Here is a 26,105-nt window from a genome sequence, read left to right on the forward strand (position 1 = left end):
CTCTCCATCATAGAACTGTGCTGCACAAACGCCCACGAGCAGTGACACGATAATCATAAGGCCTTTCCTATCTGCTTCATTGTATCTCATTACAACAAGTACATCTGGTGCATTGACTATGCAAAAGGGCATCGATCGGCATGTCCTCAGGAACATACGTATCCTTTCTTATACTAATAGAGCAGCATTCTAGTGATTCAGAGAATGGTACTCTCAAGAAGGTACAGGCATGACAATAGAAGGTATTCGCATGGCTGACTGAGACCAGGTACACAATGGAATCAAACAAGGCCAACGGTAAGAGTCATCCATCCCCGAGAATGAACGAAGACCCTCCGCAGTGAAGTATTGGTTTGATCATATTCAAATTGCCTGCGCTGGATTGTCCAACGCCAGTCTGCCTCCTATATGCTATGCAAGATCGTGAAAACATTTCGAAAAGCTGACTCCCATGCCATCCTGGAACACACCAGTCAGCACTGTTTTTTGCTGTTCAATTTCTCTTCTCTCATCTATATACATATATTCATATAACGAATAAATCTCCTTACTTTGCTAACTAGATCACGAGGACCAGGCCCGACGCGACAACCGCCGACACCAGACCCAGGACCTTGTTGAAATCGCCGGCGCGGGAGCTGACTCCCGCGCTGGTCTCCTGGATGCCGATGACGGCGTTGGGCTGATAGCCGCCGGCGATGGGCCGGCTGTCCGTGGTGCCGTCCCAGCAGTGGGACTGGAAGCACTCCTGGCAGGCGGCGGGGATGGTGGTGTTGGTCTTGAGCATGCTGCGCTGCAGGACGGCGCAGCCGATGCAGGTGCGCCACTGGGTCGACATGTCGCCCGTCGTGCCGTTGCCCATGGTCGCCACGTTGAAGCCGTTCTGGATGATGGCGTTGCGGTCGGCGTCGCTGTAGCTCATGGTGAAGGTCGAGACGTTGCCCCAGGCGGTGTAGGCCATGAGGGGCACGTACACGATGAGCGGCGGCAGGGGCCCGTTGGCCCGGCCGCCCGTGGTGTAGTTCTTGGGATCGCACCCGAAGAAGGTCGGGCGCTGGTTTAGGCCCTTGTTGATAAAGGTCTCGGCGTCCGGCACCACAGGGAAGCGGGTGCCGTTGCTGATGGGCTCCGCCGTGCGGTCATAGGTGGCTCGCAGCGCCGTACCGTTGGGGAAGTTGTTGTCGGTGTCGGCCGACGAGTCAACGGCGAAGATGACGTCGAGGCCGCGCTCCGGCTGAATAAGGGGGTGGAGGGGCATGTTCTGGAGATCCTCGCCGCCATCAACGAGGGTCAGGGTCGTCTCCTCCGCGGACGGGTTGGTCTTGGTGTTGTAGCGGTAGAAAGGGTTGGGATGGTAGACAGCGATGTCATCGTTGGCCTGGCCAATACGTTCTATGAGACCCTCGATCGCGTTGGTAACGAAGCTTGGGACTTTCTCCGACGAGATGTTTCGCAGAGCAATCTGGTTGAAGAGCGAACTGCTAGTGCCCATGACATACCCATATTGGTCGAACCCGCTCATGCATCTCTCGTTGTCGGGGATAGATCCAGCCGAGAAGTTGGATCCGAGGTACTGCAGGGGCACAAAACCAAACACGCTAGGGTCGAACGAGCCCATCTCCCACGGGTTGAACTCGTACACGGTCGAGTTGAGCGCGACGACCTTTTCGTTCGGCAAACGGCCATCCGCCACCAGGATCGGCAGAGGCTGGTTGCCATCATTGAATCCAGGTGAGCGCGAGATGGACGAGAAGGTGTAGGAAGGACCGCCGTCCTTTGCGTTGATCAGTTGATACGAGAGCGTGCGGCCCCAGTAGTCGGTGATGGAAGCTTCATAGCCGGCATCTCGCTTCGCGTCGACGGCATCATGCACGTCATCCCAGTAGGAAGCCGTGTTGAGGATGGAAATGCCGTTTTCCTTGGGTCCTTTCAGGATGGATCGGCTGAATTGCCACAGGTCGGAGCCGGCGCTGCCATCACGGAGCTGGGGCACCGTCGAGAAGTTGTTGGCGTAGATGGAACCCACAAGCCAGCCTCCGCCCGATAGGCCAGCTAGGTAAGTCGCCGACTGCAGCAGTCCTCCAATGCCGTGTTGGTCGGTGGAGCCGGCGACGCGGCTGTCGGCGGCGGCCACGAAGCCCGCCCCGTTCATCAGCGCCCTGTAGCCTCCGCCGGACAGCGCGATACCCACATTGGGCAGTTCCGTCAGGTTCTGTCGATGGTTGTTGATGTAGGTCTGCGCATCGAAACCGGGGATGTTGGCTCCACGCAGGAAATCAATCATGGGCTGAACGGTGTTGCCGCGTCGTGTTCGCAGCCAGTCGGATTCTTGCTGTGAAACATTTTTGGCGCTGCGAACTGTGGGCCGGGTCGAGGGACATTTGACCTCGGCCGGCGCGTATCCTCCAGAGGGTGAGTCCGGGAGCGCCCGGCGGATTACATCTCCGACCTCAGACGAGACGGAGACGAGGCTCGGCGAGGCCAGGGCCAGCGAGGCCAACGATAGTAGTGAAAAGCTCGAATACATCGGGCCGTCCCTGTGTTTTCGTTACGCCAGCGATGCGTTGCGCCCGTTCAAAGGAAATAGTGGGATAGCAAAAGCAGGTGCTCGAAGGCGATGAAGGGAAAGCGAAGGAAAAAAAAATTTAATCAAGAAACAACCAAAACTCTGAACGAAAGTGAGCAAGGCCGAATCTAAATATATCAATAGAGGAATGAGTTGAGTCGACAGCGTCAACAGCACGGGAGTGCACTGCCCCCAGCCAGCCCACTGCGGCTCACACACGACGTAGGATGGGAAGTATGGAGTATTGGTGTCGCTGGTGTCCTATTCCCGGGAGTGCCGGCAAGGGTGTTATGTGTTATGATGGGGACTTTTGTCGGTAAGGAGCCAGTCGTTTTGACGCGCGCATGCGGCGTGGAGGCAGGCTATGAAGAACGAGCAAGAGGCTGCGCAAAAGGCCGATTGGCCGTTTGTGCAAAAAATGCGACGCAAATATCCGTCCCTACTTAATGAATTGGGTAAAAAGTGCTGCCTAGGTACTTTATGCTGTGTATCCAACCAACGTTGTTATGATCACCATTCGAAAGAAGAAGAAGAAAAAGCGCCGCTTGTTTTTTTTTGTTAGGTGCACGCAAGGCCCAGGTGGAGTAGGGGGTGATCCTGAATCCTGATGATTGTTAACTAATCATGCAGATATTAGGTAGCGATCTCTATTATCGGCATAGTATTGAGATGCCCACCCATACCCGTACCACGGCGCGCGGGTAAGACCCGTCGAGGCACGGTACCTGTGTCGACGGGCAGTTGGGTATTGCTGGTGCTGTGGCTCTTCGCTGGGCGCTGGTATCTGCGAGCTAAAGGGATGCTAGCCAGCTAGTGCTCGTATAAAAAAGAAGGGCTGCTGCTGTTGTCGACTGACTGAACTGCGCACCAAATTGCGGCTTGCATTGCCAAGTCAGTCATCTCCGCCGCATCCTAGTCATGTCAGCGTCGGGTTGGCATATGGCCCAAGAGGCCCAAGAGGCCCTATTTAACTCGGACCACACAGCATCTTGGCCGGTAAGCCAATGATGTAATGGGCCACGGCCTTTTGCCGTTCCCATCCCATGAAACGGCGCGGCTGTCGTGCCCGAGCTGCCGAGAGCACTTTCCCCGACAAGGATGACAGCATGCGTTTCAACTCTCGACATTTGCCATTGCAGCCGAAAACACACCAGACACCAGACACCGCCCAACACCCTTCCTCTCGTCGTGCCTTGCAGCCGGTAGGGGTCTGACGCTGATGACCCTAAAACGTCAAGGCGTGTGGCCTGCGGGCCGTAAGGGGTCCTGAGGTTGCACTCTCCGGGGTAACGCAGATCAGAGGTGCCGCGTTTCCGTGCCTGTCGCCTCTCGCCTGCTCCCTAGCCCGGATCAGGACATAACTGGCGCCAAGCCGGCCGCAGCCCCCCTTTTCTGCCTTTCGCCTCGTCTGTCTGACGGTCAGCCATCAGATCAAATCAATTGCCATCACGTCGCACGCCTGTCGGCCCAGCCTAACTCCTCCGTGGCTCATTCATTCCTGCATCGCCACAGCATCCATATAAAGACCTACAAGACTTACACATGGCGTGGTGCTGACAGACAAAGTGCTGTGTGCGTAACTACGCCTTCCCTTGCGTAATTCTTTTTTCGCGGCCTGTTCTCGTGTCCCGTCCAATCCCTCTTATTTGTCAGCAATCCAGTCCATAGGACGAAGACAAGAAAAAGAGTCGGGGTGCTTGCGGCAGCCACCACGGTCATTTGGATCAGGTGCGAAAGCTAATTGCCTCGGGTCGTGAACCTTCGAGGCTCGATGTATGATCGACCCTGCTGACTCTCTCCTCGGTAACAACACGGCACAAGTTGTACTTCTTCGAGCGCAACACCCACGACGCGGTGTACTCGTATTCCCCGACACGCTCATGCTTCCGGAGAACGAACTCGGGCGTCTATGCAGTAGCCAAAAAATGTGCTCCTTCTTTCCATTTACGGGTATCGTAACAATGCACGCAACTTCTATGCGATATCCTAATACACGGACAACTCCTCTCCCTCCCTTTGTTGCTGGATCGGGGAAGTAGCCAAAAACAATCGGGGGTATTATGTGAGCACGAAATCGTACAGTCCATCTTCCAAGCCAACCCAACTCTTCCTTGCGTTCGTCAGGGCAGCCATTCATCATTCGGTGAGACGTGAAACAAAAAGAAAACGAGAAAAACAAAAACAAACAAACAGCCCAGGTCGGTTGCCTCATCCACATCTGACCGGGTACATCTTTCTCTTTCCTTTCGCCTTATCTCTTTTTCCTTCCTCCTCTTAGTAAGTTCGTGGCTCATAAAGTCGTCCTAGATTTTTAGGGGGGAAACGTAATCTGGTTCAAGCGGTGTAGATCACCTAAACGTATGGTAGGGACCATCGACCTTAACATCCTTGATGCCTTCCGGTAGCATGCGAAGCCAGTTGGTCCAGCTCTCGATATTGAGCGTCTCGTCGGTTAGTCGAATCGACAGGTTCACCTGAGGCCCCCCATTGGCCTCGGGACTAAATAAAGGGGGTTTGGGTGGCACGAGCTGCAGCGGGGCTAACGTAATCGAGGGGAGCCTCCAGTTTCCTGACATTTGCAGGTGCAACGGCGATGGCGTTCTAGTAACAGTGTCCAGTCCAAGGTGCCTCTCGTGGACGATTCGGGGGTAGAGTGCCAGAAGTCTCGAGTGAAACTCGGCTGCCGAAAGAGCATCTGATGGCCTCTGGCTGATGCGAGAACGCAATTGCTCGGTCAGTGCCCGCGTCAGACTATTCCTGCCGATCAAGTTGTATTGCTCCTGCGAGGTAGATGCGGCAATGATCTCGAGAACACCCTTTTGGCGCACCATCTTGAAGGATGGATAGAATGGCGCATCCATAATGACTAATGTGTCCGAGCAGGCTTCTTCGAGAGTCTGTTGGAGGCCGTTCCATCGGATTGCCGACGTTCTTTCTGTGTCCTCCACGCTGCAACGAGTCAGCTTTGTCATTGACAAGGACAGTCGAGCGACACTCTCACCTTGCCAGAATCATCTCCCGGTTTTCGTCCAAAAAGCTGCCCCCATTATAATACACGACCTTCAATACATCTCGCATATCACTATGATCAATAAAGTCATTGATCGTACGAGAAAGCCATCTCGATGAATTCTTGCAACCATCAGACGACGAAGGCGGGATTCGGATGAAGTCAATCGTGTAATGGTACATCTTGCCAAGTACCTCGGCCAGCTCGTCGACGGCGGCTGCAACGTTTGCATCCGTATCATCTTGCCAGCAGACAAGAAGTACCAAGATCAAGCTGTACCGTCCCTTATGGGGCCCGGAAAGAATCCGAGAAGCGGTTGTTTCGAGCTCGGATTTGAGCGAGTCGATGTTGGGCAGAGCTGTGTACGATGGCGGGCCAGCTGCAAGCGAAGGCATCGTCATGGCCTTGTCTAGCCTGGGACCAGATGGTAAGGGGGTTCGGATGCGTGAGTCACTCAACGGCGCGCGGCCGGGCGTGGTCTGATGAGCAGGGGGGTTGGGGTCGAATCAACGTCCATATCCTGAGGATCTTGTGCGTAGGGATGCCGCAAGGCAGCGTGGCTAGATGCCGGGCTGATTGGTCGGCCCGCAAGCGGTACCAGTTCCTGCATCGGGCTGTGAGATCGATACTTTCTCATGGCGTCTTCCCAGGTCATATTGTGGTGGTTGGGATGGCACTATAGATCATGTCAGTCGCCGACCCTCCCCTCCCCATTACTTCTTGCATGGTAACGGCGCGCGAAACGCAAGGGGGAAAATCCAGCTTACAGCAACCCGGCGTCGGCGGCAATCCTGGCAGGCTCCTAACTTGCGTATTAGAGCGGCCTTTTCCCTTTGCTGGGCCGAAAGGGGGCCGGTACGCCGGCGGCTAGCGCGGCGACTGTTGGAGATTTCCGCGCCATCTTTGACCGAGAAAATCGACTGTGATGATTCCACGCTGTAGATTGTTGCGTTGGTGTCAGACGAGGCGTTGGTCACGGCCGTAGTGTCCGTCACATTTGTAGACGTGGAGGAGTCCGTGTCTTTCCTGCTGGGCCGAGGTGATTGATCAGGGGAAGCCTGCATACGATTCTCAGGTTGATGGTGGGGTAACGGCTGCTGTTGATGTTGGTGTTGCACGCTCTGGTCTTCAGACTGCATCTGGCCTTGGTGTTGGTCCTGCTGCTGGGACTGGGACTGGGACTGGGACTGATGAGGCGGCGGCGCTCTAGGATCTTCCGACTTGGGAAATGCCTCTACCAAGCTCGGGGCGGGATGCATTGCGCGCGCGAACGGAAAGCCGACTACATCATAGGGAACGTGTAGCAAAGTCACTCGCCTAAGAGCGCGTGCTCCACACTGGAGAAAGGTATTTTTAAAACAGGCAAAAAGAAGGACGGATTTCGATCTCGGCAGCAGATAGTAGGCAGAAAACGATGATGGCTTTGTTGTTGTTACCCAGCTGCACGGCTTGCCGGTAGGGGAGGAAAGGGGGAGAATCCTTTTGGGCACAACTTTGGACGGAAGTGAATATGCTGCTGCAGATACCCCTCTCTCAAATGCGCGTGGAGAGGAAAATGTGCTTCCTCGGTGGAAAATCCGGGCCACAACCAAAAGAGAAAAGGTCTGGGACGGATAGGGTAGTTCAGGTACCCGCAATGTCGACTCGTGGGAATGGAGACGGCCTACCTGAGGAGGCACAGCAGTCAGTCAGTAGGTCGGCCGGCAAGTAGGTAGTAGGCAACAGGCAGACCTCTCTCCCTCTCTGTATCTTCTTTCTGGCGGTCTTTCAGGTGTAAAAGGTAACCTAAGTAGGTACATATAGCTTGTAGTAGGTAGCAGAAGCACCTGTGAAGGTTTCGTTCGCTCGTTTGCCGGACGGGCGGCAGGAGCCGAGTAGGCCCCCGCGCTAAAAAGTACAATAAAAATAAAAAAATAGACAGGGAATGGGGAAACGGGGACAAGCCGACGCTCGCGATCAAGACCACCGCAACACCAAAACCAAAAACTGCATGACTCCGAGAGAACAAAAAGAATAAAGAGAGAGAGAGAGAAAAAAGTAGGCGTGCACCGAAGTAATGCCCGTAGCTCTGAAATAAAAATGCACATGCATAGATGAAATGGCCACGAAGGTTTCCCAGGGCCGGTAGTGGTAAATACCTTAGGTAGTGCCTATCTGTCTTGTAGTGTAGTAGGTACGTATTGATATCGGGAGGTAGGTTTCTTCAAGACTGACTAACAGGATGTCAAAGTCTAGGCGCAGCGTCGTTCGAGCGATGCCACATTAACCTCGGTCAACCATAAGGTAAGTAAGTACTTGAGACATGGACTTTGGGCAAACAGCAAGAATGACTAGGGAAGAGGCTGGCGAAGATGGTGAAAGGGCGGACGATTTGTATTCACCTGGATTTCCAGGTGCAGCAGAGCAGAGCAGAGCAGAGCAGAGCAGAGCAGAGCAGAGCAGAGCAGAGCAGAGCAGAGCAGAGCAGAGCAGAGCAGAGCAGAGCAGAGCAGAGCAGAGCAGACCCAGCAGCCCTAGGGAATGGGTGTATGTGTGCGACTTCTTGGAAACGCACTCTGTCTTCTGGCTAGTTCCCGTCGAGGATAAATACATGCTTATCAACTCCAGTCGCACGTCGTCTCGCAAGTCTGCCTTGGTGGTGGTGATGTACCAACAGGTCCGTCTGCCAGCAAGCTACATACATAACCTACATACCTACCTGCTTACCGCATTGCACCCAAGGTAAGTGATGCAAGGACGGCTGATGCCGTCCTCCTCCAACTGTGCCATTCACAGGCGGTTGTTTTGTTTTCTGGCCCTTTGTGCCCAAGGCTGTTGCAGGAAGCACCAGCCACGTGGGTGTCATATAGTCGTCCCTCCCGCAATCCACGAATCTGACTGCTCAGGTATTTTGTGTATCTGTTTTTTTTTTTTTCTTTCTCTGGAACGAACCCCTCGCGGGCGCTCGATTGCGTTGTCAAGCCCGCCTGGCCAATCAAATTAAGGACCAATCAGGCACCTGGTCCGACCGCTGGCTTCGGTGAGTGGACAGGATTCTCGGGTGCTTCCCACTCCACCCCCAGCAAGGTCAGTCCGGAACTCCAAATCTGGTAAAAAGGTGGTCAACCATCACCCACCCGGCCTGCCGCCCCTACCACTACCACCCCCTCTCTCTCTCCCCCCCTCGTTGCTTTTCCTGGTCTGTTTTACCGGCCAGGGAGGAAAAGAAGAGGAACAGAAAAAGAAAATAAAATAAAAATCTTCAACGACGAGATCTGGTGACATCTCCCTGTGGGGGAAGGAGACAGGATGTTGTCACACCTGGTCAAAATATCCTCTTCTCCGTCATCCACCAGACCCCGTCATGTACCTCCTCCCACCGATTGACCTCCTCGACCTATCGACCTGTCGACCGTCGACCTATCGACTAGTCTCCCTCTGCCACCTGTGACGGACGACCACACGGGCTCGGATCTTACACGACGACCACCAATCTAATCTGCCACGGCTCGACAGATCTGTTGTTTCCGGCGTGACAGGCGATGCATTTTCCCGCTTCATCACACCGTGCTGCTGCATTAACACTTTCCCAGACAAAGAATCTGCATCGCGCCATCTGTTCCTTACAGTTCCTGGACTTCATGTCCCCAACCACATTTCTCTCTTGCTTGCTGCCCTCTCTCTGTCTCTCTTTGGAGGGCTGGCCCTGCTGGCTGGCTAGCTGGCCGTCCGTTGCTGCTACTGCTGCTGCTGCTGCTGCATATTGTATGTACGTATGTATGTACTGCTCGCTGGCACGATACCTTTCCAGGGATAGAAAACCACCTGCCGTTTCTGTTGCACACTCCTCTTCGATGGGCGCGTATTGCGCTCGGTAAAGATCGGGACGAGCTACACCACATTTCCCAGTAGACCTCTGCGAGGCTGGCGGGACTCTCTCTTCCTCTCCCTCTCCCTCCCATTTCTTCTCTCTTTTATTTGGTGGAAACCGCGGCAGCGCCGAATGGCTCTCCGTCATGCAACGTAGTGCCGAGCTGGCCCTTTTGTTCCCACTGCCTCACCTATCAGCGTTCGCTGGGCATCCATCTGGCGCTCAGTCTCTCTCTGCTCATCCATTTTGCAGTGGGTTTGCGTTACGAATGTGTATCAGGTCATGGCAGATCGGCCCGGCAATATGTTGGCATCCTGTACCACAGAGCAAAGATGGCTCCTCGTTATCGACCGGTGAGGTAGACGCTTTGGATGTTTGTTGTCTCAACAATAGAGGCTATAGGGCGAAGCCAAAATCGTGCTCATCCCTTGCCATGCGTTGTTGCTGCATTCGCTCAGTCTTGCATACGTACGTAGTCTGATCTGCAGATTCCAAGATTACCTTTGGGCTTTTATCTGCTCCAGACTTGGACCGCACCCCCTCGATAACGGTAAACCGACCCAAATACTGTGTGCCGTAAAATGCTTTTGTTTCCTCCCGGCTCAGGGCGGTGCTCGCACTTCACGGAGATTGCAGCTGCTACGATGGTCTGTCTCCTTGCGACCTGCTTCTCCCTTGAGCGCCATAGCCGACATCCGCCTCTTCCCCGGTTCTTCTCTTCGGCCTTGGATACACGCTGCATGACAGGTGACTATTGCTTCAATACTCCAGCCGGGGTAGCAATCGGCAATTGACCCGGAAATCACTGTTTCTTATCGAGCAGAAGATGTGGTCAATCATTACTTTAGACGGCGGACTATAGAAGAACAAGCGAGACTGGCCTGTCCCTTGGTCATCTTTGCCAACCCTTGTGGGGTGTTCGACCGGCCCATCTCGCCATCCTGTTCGGACTACTGACCCGGTGATACTCTCCCAACCCCCTGAGCAGTGTTCTTGCACTGAGGTGGCAGATCGGCCAAATCACTCGAGGCCCCCTAGAAGAAAACAAGAGATCAGAAGAAGAAGAACTGACTGAGAGAACAATCCAACCGAAACCGACCTTCGTTGCAGGCGTAACCTCCTATTTCCACAACAGCAGCTGACCTTTGACTCCTCCCCCCAAAAACCCCAGATAGTTCCCCATGCCCAAAGAACGCCCAGACTATCAGAAGAAAGAGGCCGGACCTCCCCCGACCCCGCCGCTCTCCTCTCGAAAACGACGCTGTGTACTTTACACGCCCCGTGCTCAACCACGGCGAGGTATCCTGCGAACGTCCCCGTGTGCCTTTCCACGCCGCCCGCTGCAACGGTCACTATCTTGCAGGCAGCGTTCTCTTGCGGGCAACGGGGCAAAGGTCTCCCTCCTACCGCGACATGTCGGCCCTCCAGAAGAACCAGAAGCTCCTGTGCCTTCTCGCAGCAGCGGCAGCAGGCCTTTCGGCCTCTCCCCTCGAAATGTTCGAGGGCTTGCTGTTCTTCTCCTCGAAGGCAGCCAGTCGTTGTTGTTCCGGGTGGTGAGCGGGCTGTTGCTGCTGAGCCGAGAAGTGCTCGTACAGGCATTCCATGGAGCGGGAGTCGAGCATCTTGATGGAACTGTGTATATGCGTATGTGCGTATCTGTGCCTTTGTGTTTGATGGGATCGTATCCGTGTGTTTTTCACACGATAGTTGTTGGGCTTCCTGGCGGACAACAATAGAGGTGGGTAGTTGTGCTTTGAGTGTCACCACCGCCGGAGTTATTGCTGTTGTTGTGGTTGTCTTATAATATACGGTGAAGAGATATAGGTAGGTCACGTTCAGGAAGAAGAGTCGGTCAGTGACAAGGCTAGGGTGATGGGTGATTGTCAAGAGGACGAAAGCCGATGCTGTGTTCCGTGTGTTGCGGCACTTTGTCGAGTCAGGGCCATTCACCCAAGGGGACAAGGACACGAAGGTCGTCTGTTTATAGTATTTTCTTATCTTACTCTAACTCTGGCAAACACCAAGCGCATGGCTCCAGAAAGCTGTGTTGGGTCTAAAGAAAGAATTGTTCTTCTTACAGCCGCAGTTGGCTCGGCATGGGAGAGAACCAACAATACCATTGGCGGCAGCGGTGGTCAACATAACAGCACTCCATGTGTTTCCAAAAACAGATTCCAGGACTTATGTGACTGCAACTGCTGTTATCGTATGGTTTCTCTGCGCGAGAACTCAGCCTCCCGTTACTTGGGGATGAGATCAGCGAGTATACCTACTTTTGCTGGCGTGCTCAGCCCGCTCAGCCCCCAAATCCGATCAGCCCTATACGGCACCCGCCGCTGATAAGCTTACAAGCACGCACACACACACACACACACGCACGCACGCACGCACGCACGCAGTCAGCAAGACGCGCTGAATCTGCAACAGATCAAGTGCACATACACTTTCCCACCCGCCCTTTCTTACAATTTTGGTCATGGACCCCAACTTCTCTAGCCGCGTGAGAGTGGACTGTCAATCAATATTGCGACTAACCGTTGAGGTTTGTTGTGTAGCATCGCAACTGGCGTTGGTTGTGCGCTTCTCCCAGGAAGCATCATCCAATGGGGAGAGTTGCGCCACTCCCAATACGACATTGAGCTTCGTGGCAGTAGCAAACAAAGAATCCTCGTTATTGCACCTTTCATTCCTATGCCTCTTTCCAACCGTCGTTGCCCGGCGCCTGCGTGGTGGTACTCTTTGTCAAGGACGAGCCCCAACTTCACACACGCCTTACTTGCTTGTTCAATGCCAGGTAAGGAGATGGCCGAGACTTGACCGAGTAAGAGGGGGTGGACCCCGTCCGAGTCGGCTACCTACCAACTACATGTACTTACATAGCTACCTATTCTCAACCCATGCCATGGCCCTGCCTGCGCTGCAGCGGCGATCCGTCAAACAATCAAGCCAGGGGAGTGGCAACACAACCAAACCATGGAACCCTCAAATGAACCACACCATATTCGTATACCGTTGCCCTCATCCAACGGGCCGTTTCTCTTTCTCGCCTGCGAATCAGACGACGGGGATGCTTGACGGCATCGCTCTTGGCCCCCAAACCTAATATTGGATGACGCACACCCAGACGTCGAGAACTTCCATCAATATATCCAATATTGGCAGCATTCCTCCGGGGATCGACATGGGATAGACAAATACCACTGGCGAACGACGCTCCAGGGCTAGTCGAATCATCCACTGGGCGAATGTCAGCATACGCTGTTCGTGTGTTTGGTCCCCGGTGCTTCGATGAGCCACCTATCAAATGCCACATTGAACAATTGGAACCTAGCCGACGGCCGTTGTTGCTGTTGGCCATGGGCTTCTTCCCTGTTAACTCTGATGAACAACCAACAGTAAATCATAGTAGTAAGGGATTGAAGCTGAATTGGGCTAGGCTTTGGGCAGGTACTTGATAAAAGAATATTCGAACAAGGAGACAGGGGGTTGGGGACATCATTACGAAAACGAAAAGTCAGCAAGTTGAGTGCAGAAGACCGATATCTAAGACATGTAGCATCGTTGCGCGCCGCTGAAGAAGAATTAGTAGTAGTGCAAACAGTCACAAAGCGAGGATAGATATCAACGATCAAGTATAAGTGTGCCATGTGAGGAATCTATGATTGATCGAAACCTCGACGATAAGTCCGTACACGAACAATTGCAAGTATTGGTATCAAACGATAACCTGAACGCCAACCGCCACGTCGCTGTCGCCTTTGACGCGTCTGCGGTTTTCCAATATCCTGTTCGCCAGCCGTCTTTGAGAGCCAACCCAGGCATGGTCAAAGCGAATGTGTGATGAATGCCTCCAGTCATGCTTAGTACACAAATACAGACTCAAACAACCCCAAACTCCTCTGAACAAACAGCCGGTTCTTCCCATCGTGGTTCATGCAGTAAAGTCTAGTTCTTCCAGGCCTTGCTCAGAGGACTGGCAATCTTGGGCGCAAACTGCAGGCTCTTGCGTCTCGCGGCCATCAGCCTCATCATTACACCCTGGTCCTTCTCCCGGGCCAGCAGGCCCTGGCCAAGTCCGGCGTAGAGGCTGGGCTTGGGCGGTGCAGTTCGCATGAGCATCGCGTCCTTTTCAGGCGAATCGTCATCTTCAGCATCCGTCTGGGCAGCTGGTGTCTCGGGAGCCACGTCCATGGCAAAGCGAGCAATGGTCTCGGGCGCGGGCGTCTTGGGAACTGGGGTGAGCATGCCAATGGCATCCCAGTCCTCTTCGCCGACCGCGTCCATCTCCTCGTCTTCGTCGCGATCAGACGGCGTTCGCATCCATGCGGTGCTATCACGGCGGCTGACGTGGTTGTTGGGCACGGTTTGGCAGTCACGGGGCGCCGAAGTCTGCTTCATGGGCGTAACGAGTGTGCCGTTGCGGTTCGCCAGAGCCTTTGGTTCCATGCTCTTACGGCGGCGTTGGCCACCGCGGGGCACAAGGCTGGTGTCAACGTAGTACGGGGCCTCATCCATCCACTCGTTCTCGCGCTCACAGCTGTTATGATCGTTAGTTCTGAAGTCCAGCAGCGTGTTTGAAACGGTTGTACTCACTCTAATACCCAGCCGACTCCAACGCACTGCACGACACCACCAGATTCGCGAACCTTCTCCATTGTACGTTTGCCACCATCCTTGAAGACGACGTGGGTGATTCCAATTTTCGAATGCGAAGACTCGCTTTCGTTAGGGCTGCTAGGGTTCCAAGTCCAGGTCTTGACGCAGCGAGCGCCCATCGAAGTGAGAAGATCGACAAACACGGCACTCGCGTCGGCGCCTTCAGTAGTGTGCACATCCACAAAGCAGACCGCGCCTCGTAACAGAGCAGGGTTAAGATCCTTGCGAGGTGTGCGTGCTGGCGTGCCCATCGCCGACCAAAGGTCGGACTTGGACGGGGTGACGGGCGGCTGCTCATCGTCTTCGTCATCCAGATCCATTTCATCATCCTCAGACTTCTTCGTCGGCGAGTATGAAATGACGGTCGCGTTTCTAGAGAGACCTCCGGGGCGCTTGACTTGAGCACGAGATGCGCTAGCACTACGACGCTTCGCGCTTCTAGGGGTATCATCGTCGGCTGGTTTGAGAGGGACCTTGGTTGTAGTGTTGAAGGTGCGCATGGAAGAAGGTCGAACTGGGGTGGCAGGAGGTACACCAGAGATTGTCACTCGGGACCGGCCTGTAGCACCGCCAAGCAAGGCTGGATCGATGGGCAAAGCGTTCTCGTCTCCGTACTCTTGGCTAGCTTCTGAGATGGAATCGTCGTTGGGTTGGTGCTCAAGCACCTCGTCGGCATGGTCAGGCTCAACGAGCGACATCTCATGGGCCTCGGCGGCGAGCTCCATGTCTTCCTCGGTCACGGGGATGTCATCAAAGACGGGATCATCATAATTTGCACCAATGTCGGCTTCCAAAGCCGCCAACATCTCCGCATCGGCATCGAATCTAATTTCGGATTCATCAGCTTCCATCTCTGCTCTCACTCTCATTTCATCCTCGAAGTACGAGCTCTTGGCCGGTGAGGCGCGATTCGACTTCGGGGTGTTGTTTTCTACCAAAGATAGGTCCTCCTCGCCAACAGTTTCTGTTGGTGTACTTGATTGGCTGCTGCCGAGCTTGAGAGGACTGCCTGCTCTCCAGTCGCTCAGTTGCCTAGCAAGAGGTGTGAAGCCAAGCTTTGAGCCTCGCGAGACGGATCGGATGGCTCGATCAGCAGCCTTGATGGCGCTCCTGGGCAGGACGTTCCTGGGCGTCTTGGAAGCTCCCGGGGTGGGGGTAGCGGGGACAGCGCTCAATGTGAGAGTTGCCTCATCCTGGAACTTCCGTCCACTAGAGGCAAGCTCATCCTCGGACTCGTCAGAATCGTAAGGAACCATGTCTTTCTGTCGCAATCCAAACATGGGACTAGCTGGTTTGATTGCAGAGCGGGGAGGGACGACTCCGGGCTAATGTCATGAGCTTTATTCTCTTCGGTATCGTCCATGTCGACATCCATGCAGTCATCCTCCTGCGGTTCCTCGGGGTGTGCAGGTACCGGCTCAGGCAGAGCTTCAATCTCGGCGGCGTCGGCCGCGATGGGTTGTTCCGTTTGGGCAGGAGCTGCATCAGGGGCCGCCGAGGGCTTCTCCTGCAGAGCAGGGTCAGCATGGCGAGGAAGCACAGCAGACAGGCGACCGGGAAACTCGAGCTGCTGAGGGGAGTCAAAGTCGATCTCCGCGTCAGGCTGCTGCTCTACAGTGCCGGCTTCGGGTTCAACCGAACCGTTGTCCATGTTGTCATTTTCTGCCACATGGATCTCTTCCTGAGCTTCAGACACTTCAGATACTTCATGGTCCTCGTGTTCCTCAGCATTGTCTTCCCCAGAGGTGCTCACCGCAGCTGTCGAAGCCAAATCCTCAGGCTTGGTTGCTGCAGAGCGGATAGGCGAGCCTAAAAGTTTCATCGGAGATGCGGGACGTTTGGCGGGAGACCCCATAAGAGACATCTTCAATGGTGACTGGGGTCGATCACTCTCGCCATTTGTCGGGGGTTGGAATCTGGCTAATGGCGCCTGAGGTCTCTTGGCAGGAGACTGGAGCAAGGATGCCTTGGTAGGTGACTGAGTCAAGTCTGAGGCATCCTTGGATGGGAAGAGCAGCGACGGAACTCCCTCGACTCTCTTGGCAGGCGACTTCATCGCATCCTTGAAAGGCGATGATGCGGGCCTTCGAGCTGGGCTAGTAAGAACTGTGCTAGCAGGAGCGTCTTCGGCTTGGCCTTCCGCTGCTTCCTCTGTCTCGTCTCCCTTCTCGCTGGTAGGGAAACCAAAATCGGCCATCTTGAAAGTGCTGGGTGGCTTGACAGGGCTCTTCATCATGGGCTTGAGGGGTGTTTTCTCGTAAGTGGCCAACTCATCATCCGAATCTGAGTCTCGGGATAAAGACCGGTTCAAAGTATCCTTCTTAGGGCTTAGAGGAGCCGGCTTTTCTTTTTTGTCGTCGTCGCTGGTGGTTGTCCGCGTACTCGCGCGCGTTGCCCTGGCCGCAGTGCCAGCTGTCTTTCGCACTGGCTTAGCTCGCATGCCCGTCGCTGTCTCGGCCTTTTCATCTTTAGCTTTCGTTGTTGCTGTGGCCGTAGCAGCAGGCACGACGTTCTCCTTCTCCGGCTCCTGGAAGGACACCGACTTCTTAACGCTGACAACCCTGGAAGCGGGCCGGGAGACGGCTGACTTGAGGCCGGGAGTGGGATTCGTAGTGGCGGTAGTGCATACGGTGCCCGCCTTTTTGGTTACGGCAGTTGCACGAGTTCGAGCTGACTTCTTGGGAGGCTCTGAAGGCGTATCGGCCTTGTCCTCGTCAGGTTGCGCAGCCTTGCGAGTAGTGCGGGTTCGGGTCGCCTTGGCCGGCTCAGGGTTCGCGGGCCCGGTGGCGGGTTTCTTTGCCCTCCCACGAGTTGCTCGCGTTGATGCTGTCGCAGTGCTGGCAGTGCTGGCAGATTCATCATCTGTCTGCTCTGGCTGCTGTGTAGGGGCAGGCTCAACAACCTTCCGGGGCCTGCCGCGTGCTCTGGGGGCTTGTTCATGGTGTCTGCTGATGTGGGCGCCAGCTCATCTGCGGTGTTGTGGGATTCCTCATCGTTCTCTTCGTCGGCTCTGGTTTTCCGTTTGGTCGAAGGAGCTGTGCGAACTGTGGTGGTGGTGTTGGTGGCGGCTGCCTTGGTGGCGGCAGCTGCCCGGGTTGGTTTAGCCGCTGGAGCGCTGCTGCTGTTGCTGGTGCTGGTGCTGCCGCTTCCTGCCTTTGCAGCACGAGCTCGCGTCATCCGTTTCGGCGGGCTCTGAACATCCATCTTGGGCGTTTTGAAGAGGGTGTTCGACCGTTGTTGTGGTGACTTTACCTTATCGTTTATCCATCAAACTATGAAGAGAGAAAGAATGGCACACAACGATTAACGGCGAATAAATTGGTGAATGGGGAGATTCAAGTGTTTATCCGACGCGAGCTCACCGCAGATCAAAAGCTACCACCAAAGCCCTGCAAAGTGGGGCCTACCGGTCGCTGGGGTAACTGCTTGAGCCAATCACAGCCAAGAGACGTTCAGTCAGTCCCACTAGCACCACTTGGGGGATTCGCGGGCCATCGTGAAAATTGAATGCGTAGCACGCATACACATAACGAACGCGACCGTGATGCGTGTAGTATATGCCCACTATCCGTGCTACCTACATATCTCTGTCAATATGGACTTGGGCTTAGCTCATGCCCCTATCCCCTTAATGGCGACAACGCTGCCTCTGGTACAATAAACACTTTCCGTAAATAATTGATAAGTCTGCTCGTCTAGTTCCGTACTACGTCCAATAGGATAAGCATCATGCATAGTGGGATAAACATTATACTACGGCACTAAATATTCCCTAATGTGTACAGGACGGCATGGCATGGTGAGGGTAGCGCTGTCGCCATTAGGGAGATATCTACACCATCCTCATCGTGCCTGTAGCTATGCATCGGGCAGATCGTTGATGGTTCCTCAGTGGAAGGAATCTCGGGTGTCTGTTTCCTGGCATGTCGATGGCAACAGAACCATGGAATGATCCGAGTCAACAATTCCCAGAAACCACATCGCACATAGACGGTTACCTTCCGTAGCTTTGCTGTGCGCCATTATATGATGATCCCGTAACTGGCTGCTCCAAGCCCAGTGTTGGTGCTGGTATGTAGGTCATGATTGGTGTTCCTGCCGAAATAAGCAGGGGAGAGAGTCTCACAAAAATACTGAGTTCACAGTCTGCCAGTCAAGCTCGTAAAGTGCATGCATGACTTGAGTCACTTTTTATTCAGTCGTTATGCCGAATGGCGCGAGACAGCCGATGGAGACATTTTGATACGTGGGCGGTAGGTCTTGCTGTATGTATGGTACGATTCCGAACTTGTAACAACCGGAGCCGTGGCCCAGGCCGAACTCGATCGATATCGGCCTCCAATATTAGTTTTGGAGAAATTCCCGGACAATGCAACCCGAACGGCGGTCACAAGCAAGACCCTTCAATCATGGATCCGTGGCCAAGAGGAACAAAACTTGGGCGCGATTACCAATGAGTCAGACAAAACCCGTGGCACATGGGAAACGAGACAATTGTTGGCAAAGCACATATGCGGGAGGTCCAGAGAGGTATGGTGTCTACGGTTGGTCCCAGCTAGTTCGCCTGAAGGCAAGGATACTGGCTCACGGCAGTCACTCATAATCTAAACGAAAAAATAATGCTTTATTTACCACTTGTTTGTTTCTGGCATGTGTGCCCTATATAAGGAGGGAGGCACAACAACGTTCCTGGAATTGCAGAGGAGACTTTGCCCTAGATCCAACGCTTGCAGCAGGAAGGAAGAAGGACACAGGTAGCCAGAGCAGGAGGAGCACCGCGATACCTGGTGCTGCATCCCTCGAAAACGAAAACGACCCGTTAGTTTGGAGTGGCAACTTCCTCTTCGGCACCTGACATCACACCTTCGTCTCGCTGGCCCATTTCAAATTCCAGCGGCAACACCTCCGTTCTCTCCTCCCCCGACCCGAGCCGACAAGTTCCACCAGTGATTGATTGATAACACTCATCAGCTTTTGATGCCTACCTACCTACCCACCTACCTACCTACCTACCTACTACAAGTACTTACTTGCCTCCTTCCTGCCCGTTCGTACCAAAGTATCCATTCCCGTCGCAATGCGTCGTCGTTGAGTTGTTCTAAATTTCGTAGGTGGATTAACAGGTCCATAAAGACTCGAAACGCGCACAATCCAATCTGCAGTCGCCTCCTTCCCTGACAGCAACGATCCCACACTACCACGGCGCGCCAACGGACTCTACCACACACACTCTCTCTCGCCGGCCCGGCGAAAGTTTCCCTTCCTCGCTCGTTCCAACGTGCTTCACTAGGCTTTCAGGTCCCTGCATCAATCCCCCGCAGCTCTTCCGTTGAGATACTGGGCCGATCCTCGACGCCCCATTGCGTTTACCCATCAATGTGACTATTTCAGACGCCTTATCCTCCGTGAAACAGGCTTAGCATCCTCTATACAACCCTCCTGACGATCTCAACCTACGCTCCACCTATACCATCCGAGCACACTCGATACGACCTGGTTTAAGAACAGAGCAGCCACGCACTCAGCGACGCTTGCGAGGAAACCCAGAATCATACACATCCCGCAAGACGCGACAGCTGGTGTGCAAACGACAAGATGGCCTGGTCCAAGTCGATGCGTATCGGCATTATGCTGGCCATAGACATAGTCTTTTTCCTCATCGAATTGATATCAGGTTTTTTCGTCGGTTCGCTGGCTCTTCAGGCAGATGCTTTTCACATGCTGAACGATATCATTTCTCTGCTTGTTGGACTCTGGGCAGTTACCGTAGCAAAGAGAGCGACCACGGACAAATTCTCGTATGGTGTAAGTAATCCCCCTTACTATTCCATCTGCACTTGATAGGCGTGAAAGCGCACAACCAATACTCGTACAAGACAGCTGACATGACCCTTGTTGTAGTGGGTGCGTGCCGAGATCCTCGGTGCATTCTTCAACGCCGTGTTCCTCATCGCCCTCTGCGTGTCTGTCATCCTCGAAGCCATGACCCGATTAATCGATCCTCCTACCATTGAGCAGCCCAAGCTAATCCTGATTGTTGGGTGTACGGGCCTGGCTTCAAACCTGATTGGATTTTTCGTACTTGGAGGACACGGGCATTCTCATGGTCCTGGAGACCATTCACATGGCGGCCATGAACATAGTCATGACCACGACAATGCTCATGCTGCGGAAGAAGGCAGGGTAGACCACGCCGATACCCATGTCGCTGATGAGGCAGGCCCTGCTATGGACGCCCTGCCTCATGTAGCACTTGCCAGAGCTGCCAACGGGAACGACTCGCCGGAGACTGTCCGCCGCATCAATTTCGCTGCGGATAGTGACGCTGCTGAGCGGGGTGACAGCCGATCTTCCGGACTTAAACTCGACGGTCGACACCGCGCAGGCAGTCTTAAGCACACCCGCTTGCAAAGCATCGACGACCTCAACTTGTACCCCTCTAGCTTCCGGCAGAACATCATCGATCGTAGCCGGTCGAATATGGAAAAGTCGGAGGGAAGTTCGGTTGACGGTTCCTCCACCGTCAATGACGAGGCCCCGGTAGATGAGAACTCGCCTTTGGTAGTTAAGAATGGTAAGGGGGGTTCCGTCAGCCCTCACAGTGGAGACGGAGCTGGTGAGAATGGTCAACGCAAGGGGCACTCATCATCTCGGCAGCCCAGAGGCAGACGTGACTCCGTGGGGCATCACGAGCACAACCACAACAAGCCGCGGAAACCAGGCAAGAAGGGGCACGGACACAACCACGACGACATGGGCATGAACGCCATGGTGTTGCACGTTATTGGAGATGCTCTTGGCAACGTCGGTGTTATTGTAACTGCCTTGATCATCTGGCTCACCGATTGGCCTGGAAAGTACTATGCGGATCCCGCTGTCTCTCTGTTCATCACTTTCATCATCCTACGATCTGCCATTCCGCTTACCCTCGCCACATCAAACATTCTTCTACAAGCCACTCCGGACCAAATCGATATCAAAGACATCAAGGAGGATATCCAAGCTCTTCCGGGAGTTATCAGCTGCCACCACGTCCATGTCTGGCAGCTATCGGACACCAAGATTGTAGCGTCAATGCATATTCAAGTCGCGTTCCCTATCACGGAAGCAGGCGGCGAGAAATACATGGCGCTCGCCAAGTCGGCGCGCAAGTGCCTCCATGCATATAGCATCCACAGCGCTACTATTCAGCCGGAATTCTGTCTTGACGAGTCTTGCAATCACCTCGACGTATCCATGTCTACGGACGGTACTTTGGATGGTCAAGCATTGGCGGCGAACTGTGCCAATGGCGAGAGTCCGCCGTGTCTTCTTGAATGCGTGGATGATTGTGTGGGACAGGGATGCTGCTCTGTACCCCCGTCACAGAATGGCGACGCTGGCAGCCACAAGTCCGGCCATTCAGGTCATAGTCACAGCAATGGCCATGACCACGACCATGATCACGGCCACGACCACGAACATGGCCACGAGCATAGACATTAGTCATGTTTACCTTGACTCATGTGATTATTGTATGGGCGGCTGGAATCTTTCCTCGAGCGATTATATAAGAAAAGCTCCGGTTGTACTACCAGCAAAGGGAGTCATGGTTCTGTTCGGCGCTTTCTGATACTGAGCGGGTCTGAGCCATCATCCATTGTATGCATTGGGAGGTTACGTTCGGTTTTCATTTGTTATACTGTACTATATAGGGGGAGCGGCTGTACACCTCGAGCGAAGAAATGGTTCGCGGGCTAGACGCTGGCTACGAAAGCACCTTTCATCTGATGTCACTACACGTCATCCGATAGAGATAATAATTTTGAGACGACATTCATTAACAAGAATCCATTGCATGTGCCGTAGTGAAGGGGTCCCGAGAGGCAATGCTGACTCAGTCCATGATATAGAAAGACGTGTTGAAGAACTGCTCAGGACCAACAATAGCCCGCGTCCGCAAATTTCTGTCCACTCCGTGCTAGGCCAGTGTTGCATCATCTTCTGATCTACCAACGATCGAATGCATATTTGGGTCAGTATCATACGTCGGGCATAGCAGAGGCATGTGGTGAAATCACATCAGACACATAGTGATGACTCAAAGCACCATGCCATGGATATTGAAGGGGGAGAGGAACTGATCGTTCTTCTTTCTCGGGTTTCCCCTCTTGCCTTCACGTCTCAAGATGGCAAAATAACGATGATGCTCTAGAATATGCTGACCTCTAATTCATCGTGTAAGGTCGTCCCCAATATGGCATGCAATCTATTAGATCACCACATACTTGCCTTATAAGAACCGGGGTATTGAGGTCGCTATGGTTTAGAGTACCCTGCATGGGCTGCGTGATGTGGTGCATCGAGCCGTGGGGCAAATGGGGTTGGATTCCTCAAAGAACGTACAAGAATGGGAGGAGGTTGCGGCACGCTCTGGCCCGTTTGGGGGCGGGATATATATTTATACGAGGGCAAGTTGATCGTGGATCTGGGAGGTGTCGCGTCCATAGAAGTCAATGGGATGGCTCCTATGTACACATGATGAATGCAACCCCTCCACTGCTTCGGCGGCGGCACGGCAAAATCTTGTCGAACCGTTTAGCGAGCTATATACCGAGTCTGGTATGTCTATATTATACAAGGACCAAAGCTCCGGCAACCTAGCGGAAGCAGGTAGGTATGTGGGCTTGGACCTTTTTTTGAGGACTGCTTATCCTAGTAGCTGCTAGACTTCAGGCGCCCAACACATAACTCCGAGAGCCAAGGTGCCATTTACTCGTCCATAGGGTAGTTCTAGGCTGTTACGGAAAGTCTATACCTTTTTTCTCGATGCGTGTAAAGCTGACCGAGAGGCTTGTGGCAGGGGAAGCCACACAGAACATTGATAGGGTAGCGTGCGTAGACACTCGCTGAGGTTCTGTCCATCAGTGCAAGTGGTAAGGGAGCGGAACAAGTACCCAGCAACCCGACAGAAGGAATGCATTGCATCGCTTCGATATCTGCATCATGCATCGTCGGCTATGTGTAAGGCGATGAAAGCAAGCAGGAGCTTTCCATACAAGCGTAAAGGCACGGTTAGCTGCTTATGGCCGTTGAGATAATGCCTTCGAGGAGGGTTCTAAGATGAGACTCACAGCAAATATGAGGACGGCAGGAGATATCAGCTCTACACCGCCAACTAAAGATTTCCCATGCACTAGGGCCTGTTGAAAGCACATGAAACGGCAAGCACCACAGAGCAGTATCCATATAGCAGATGCATAGCAGGCCAAAGCCAAAGCCATGCCGGATTCGTCCCGATGGAGACCCTTACCGGGCTGTTGCAGCATGTGTAGCTGGGCTATCATGACTCCCGTGAGCGCTAATATCGAGGATGTCCTCAGATAAGCCAGAAAGGTTCGTTCTAGAGCTATGGTTAGATAAGAAGATATGTCAGCCGGGTATCTTCGCGGCTCCTTTGGGCCCGGACCAACTGCCCGCCTCCTATAACACTTGTCGCAAAATCTGGCTAATATTTTGGGGGTATGGAACGAGACAAGCAGGCGATCAACGGGGTTGGTTGTGGTTATGGGAAGTCCCCGCAAGCCATTCACCTGCTGTATAACGTCCATGCAAGGAGCACAATGAATTGGCAAGGCACCTTCCATGTAGGGGAGCCCTTGGGCAATAGCCTAAAGGAGGATAGACTCAAGATGCTTTGCTGACCATCGAACAACTTGGCTGGCTCAGCACCAACATCTCATGGGTGGTAGAGTTAATATACCAGAAGCAGGGGTGGCAAAGTGGTTGCAAATCTACGGGATTCCTTCCCGAGCTGATCTGGCCAATGACGCCGCCGACTAAGCGGTGAGCTATAAGAGGAGGAAGATGATGTGAGAGGGCGAGGATGGAATTGACGCACCGAAATGGTCACGACAGGTGCCATGATCTACAGTCAGCTTGATGTAAGTCGACCACAAGCGTGGCAGGTATCTCCCAGACTGAGGGGAGTCCGGCCGAGACGACGGCACGACGGTGCCGGAAACTAGGTCGATCAGCTCCGAAGGTGGCTCTGGCGATTCGCTTGTAGACTGTTGGACATGGAGACGTCGTAGTGGGCTTCCATGCAGATGAGGCTCCTGCGTGGGTGCCATGGCAGTATTTGCTTGCATGGGCGTGATGCCTCCTGTGTCGCTTCCTTAGTAATCTCAGCCTTAGGAGGTTCTTGGGGGACCAGCGTCCATACAGCCAGGCTGGAACGTAGACCTATGCGATATCAAACCTTAGGCAAGCAATCGAATACGGGTTCGTGTGTTTGTTGCCATCGAAACCCACGATGGCATGGGTCGAGGGGAGGAAGATGTGGAGGAAGATGTGGAGGTACGCTGCCATTCCACCACTCGAGAAGCCAAATTGCTCGAGATTTCCAGATCAGATCAGGGTGTACTTAGGTGAGGTAATACGCAATACTGAACATCGTACTTCCGCAGACCTCGCTTCATTTGGTGGGTCGTGCCAGAATGCAATGCATCACGTGTGGTTGAGTTCTTGGAGGATGGCGGCTGCCATACTGACGACCATATAGTGGCAATCCCCGTGCATCGTGCATGCCTTGTATTGCTCCAGCAAGGTAGCAGCAGGTGTGATGAATTGGCGAAACGCTCGATGCAGGTCTGGCTCAGTGGCCTGGGCTTAATTAATACCTCTAAGGTAAGTACATAATGTACGTTTGCAGATTGCGGGTGTCCTGGGGCGGATATAGTACTTACTGGCTTACCTTGATATCAAATACTCCAACAAGTCTCCGCTCCGAGAAGCCGCAGTCTTCAAACCGATGGGCCAGCCCAGAACCAGGTAGCGAATTGTGCTTTCACAGTCGCGATGATGACTAACAGGCTAGGGATTCACGCGGGAGATTTACGATGTACTTGGGGCGATCTTCCGACAACCAGATATTCGACGCGGCGCATTATCGCTTGGCTCATGTATGTAACAACACCACAGCAAGCCCCGACACCCCTGCTGTCTGCACTACCACGACATTCAGGCTTCCAGCGCATGGTATAGCCGAATCGGGTAGCAAGAGTTCGATGCTGCCAAGCCCATCAGCATATACGTGCTTCCGGCAACATCAATATCGCATGCAGCAAGAAGCCCACGCGTTTCCCGTTACGTTGCTGCTAAGCCCGCACATGCTCAAGGCACCAGTTCGCCGCCCTTCCAGCGTACATGAACACTTAACACGGGGCCCAGTTTTGTTGAAGCTTTCGGCCCGTCGAGCCGGCTCGGTAACCGGATCCCTACGATCAACCACCAAATCGACGGCCTACAGGAATACGTTGGCAGACCAGCTACTTGGTACGCCAGGATGCATTGGGGCCTGTCGCCGTACCCACCAGCTTATGCGGCACTTGTACGCCGACAAAGCTGCACTTTAGCGCCTGTGATATGTAAGAGCAGACCTACCATTTTACCTGGTAGCAAAGCCAGAATACTTCCTTCTGCTTCAGAGACGGCCAGGGGCCCCGAAGTCTAGCGTCGATATCGCATAGCCGAGCTTCCGCTGAGCAGGGGTCGAATCTTCGTCTCCGGGACTTTGGTCAAGCTCGCCCGTGGCGGCGCCGGCTAACGTCCCACCACCATCCTACTGACGGACGCTACAGTGTAATTTCGAAAAATGTCCAGATCTGGGCCCGATCGTCCTTCAGCAGGCCCAGATCAAGTCCTTCATTTAGTCGACTCATATCACCCAAGCAGCAAGACAACTGCCGGCTCTTTGTTGCCACCGACTCGGTCTCGTGGGGTCGTACGCTAGATATGTCAACACCCAAGACGGGACCCGGACGGATTCGATGAAGTTTCAAGACGTCATCCATTGCTCCGCGGCCCTGACACTGTCTGGGACGAGCCGCCCGTCTTGGCCGATGACCCCTTGTGCTGCTTGCCGGTGGCGTGCTGTCCTGAATACAACACTCCACAGGACGTTATCGATGTACCATGCATAAAGTCCCTAGTGTAGAATGCCTGTAGAAGCCCGCTTGCGTGACTGGCACCGCTCTACGGAC

At 53.9% G+C, this 26,105-nt stretch overlaps 6 protein-coding genes across 6 annotated transcripts; 2 read left to right on the top strand and 4 right to left on the bottom strand.

Annotated features, from left to right (window-relative positions):
* Nucleotides 1-559: 559 nt before the first annotated feature.
* On the bottom strand, nucleotides 560-2,527 carry PG986_003013 (Lysophospholipase; the record flags this gene model as incomplete). Its single annotated transcript, XM_066839235.1, has 1 exon — nucleotides 560-2,527. The coding sequence occupies one exon, from the start codon at nucleotides 2,525-2,527 to the stop codon at nucleotides 560-562; it is 1,968 nt and encodes a 655-aa protein (XP_066704299.1).
* A 2,387-nt stretch (nucleotides 2,528-4,914) lies between these two features.
* On the bottom strand, nucleotides 4,915-6,835 carry PG986_003014 (uncharacterized protein; the record flags this gene model as incomplete). The annotated part of the gene is made up of 4 exons (XM_066839236.1): nucleotides 4,915-5,515; nucleotides 5,568-6,055; nucleotides 6,175-6,252; nucleotides 6,344-6,835. The coding sequence occupies 4 exons, from the start codon at nucleotides 6,833-6,835 to the stop codon at nucleotides 4,915-4,917; spliced, it is 1,659 nt and encodes a 552-aa protein (XP_066704300.1).
* Nucleotides 6,836-7,878: 1,043 nt separating this feature from the next.
* On the top strand, nucleotides 7,879-8,669 carry PG986_003015 (uncharacterized protein; the record flags this gene model as incomplete). Its single annotated transcript, XM_066839237.1, has 2 exons — nucleotides 7,879-8,232; nucleotides 8,571-8,669. The coding sequence occupies 2 exons, from the start codon at nucleotides 7,879-7,881 to the stop codon at nucleotides 8,667-8,669; spliced, it is 453 nt and encodes a 150-aa protein (XP_066704301.1).
* Nucleotides 8,670-10,829: 2,160 nt separating this feature from the next.
* PG986_003016 (uncharacterized protein) lies at nucleotides 10,830-11,048 on the bottom strand (the record flags this gene model as incomplete). The annotated part of the gene is made up of 1 exon (XM_066839238.1): nucleotides 10,830-11,048. The coding sequence occupies one exon, from the start codon at nucleotides 11,046-11,048 to the stop codon at nucleotides 10,830-10,832; it is 219 nt and encodes a 72-aa protein (XP_066704302.1).
* A 2,323-nt stretch (nucleotides 11,049-13,371) lies between these two features.
* Nucleotides 13,372-17,286, bottom strand: PG986_003017 (uncharacterized protein; the record flags this gene model as incomplete). The annotated part of the gene is made up of 4 exons (XM_066839239.1): nucleotides 13,372-13,963; nucleotides 14,020-15,407; nucleotides 15,452-16,928; nucleotides 16,985-17,286. 4 exons carry the CDS (start codon nucleotides 17,284-17,286, stop codon nucleotides 13,372-13,374), a joined length of 3,759 nt encoding a protein of 1,252 aa, XP_066704303.1.
* Nucleotides 17,287-19,677: 2,391 nt separating this feature from the next.
* PG986_003018 (cation diffusion facilitator family transporter) lies at nucleotides 19,678-21,567 on the top strand (the record flags this gene model as incomplete). Its single annotated transcript, XM_066839240.1, has 2 exons — nucleotides 19,678-19,887; nucleotides 19,984-21,567. The coding sequence occupies 2 exons, from the start codon at nucleotides 19,678-19,680 to the stop codon at nucleotides 21,565-21,567; spliced, it is 1,794 nt and encodes a 597-aa protein (XP_066704304.1).
* Between the last annotated feature and the right edge of the window lie 4,538 nt (nucleotides 21,568-26,105).

The sequence above is a fragment of the Apiospora aurea genome, assembly GCF_038362705.1.
Source record: "Apiospora aurea strain CBS 24483 chromosome Unknown utg000002l_segment0_segment0, whole genome shotgun sequence".
Taxonomy (NCBI): Eukaryota; Fungi; Ascomycota; class Sordariomycetes; order Amphisphaeriales; family Apiosporaceae; genus Apiospora; species Apiospora aurea.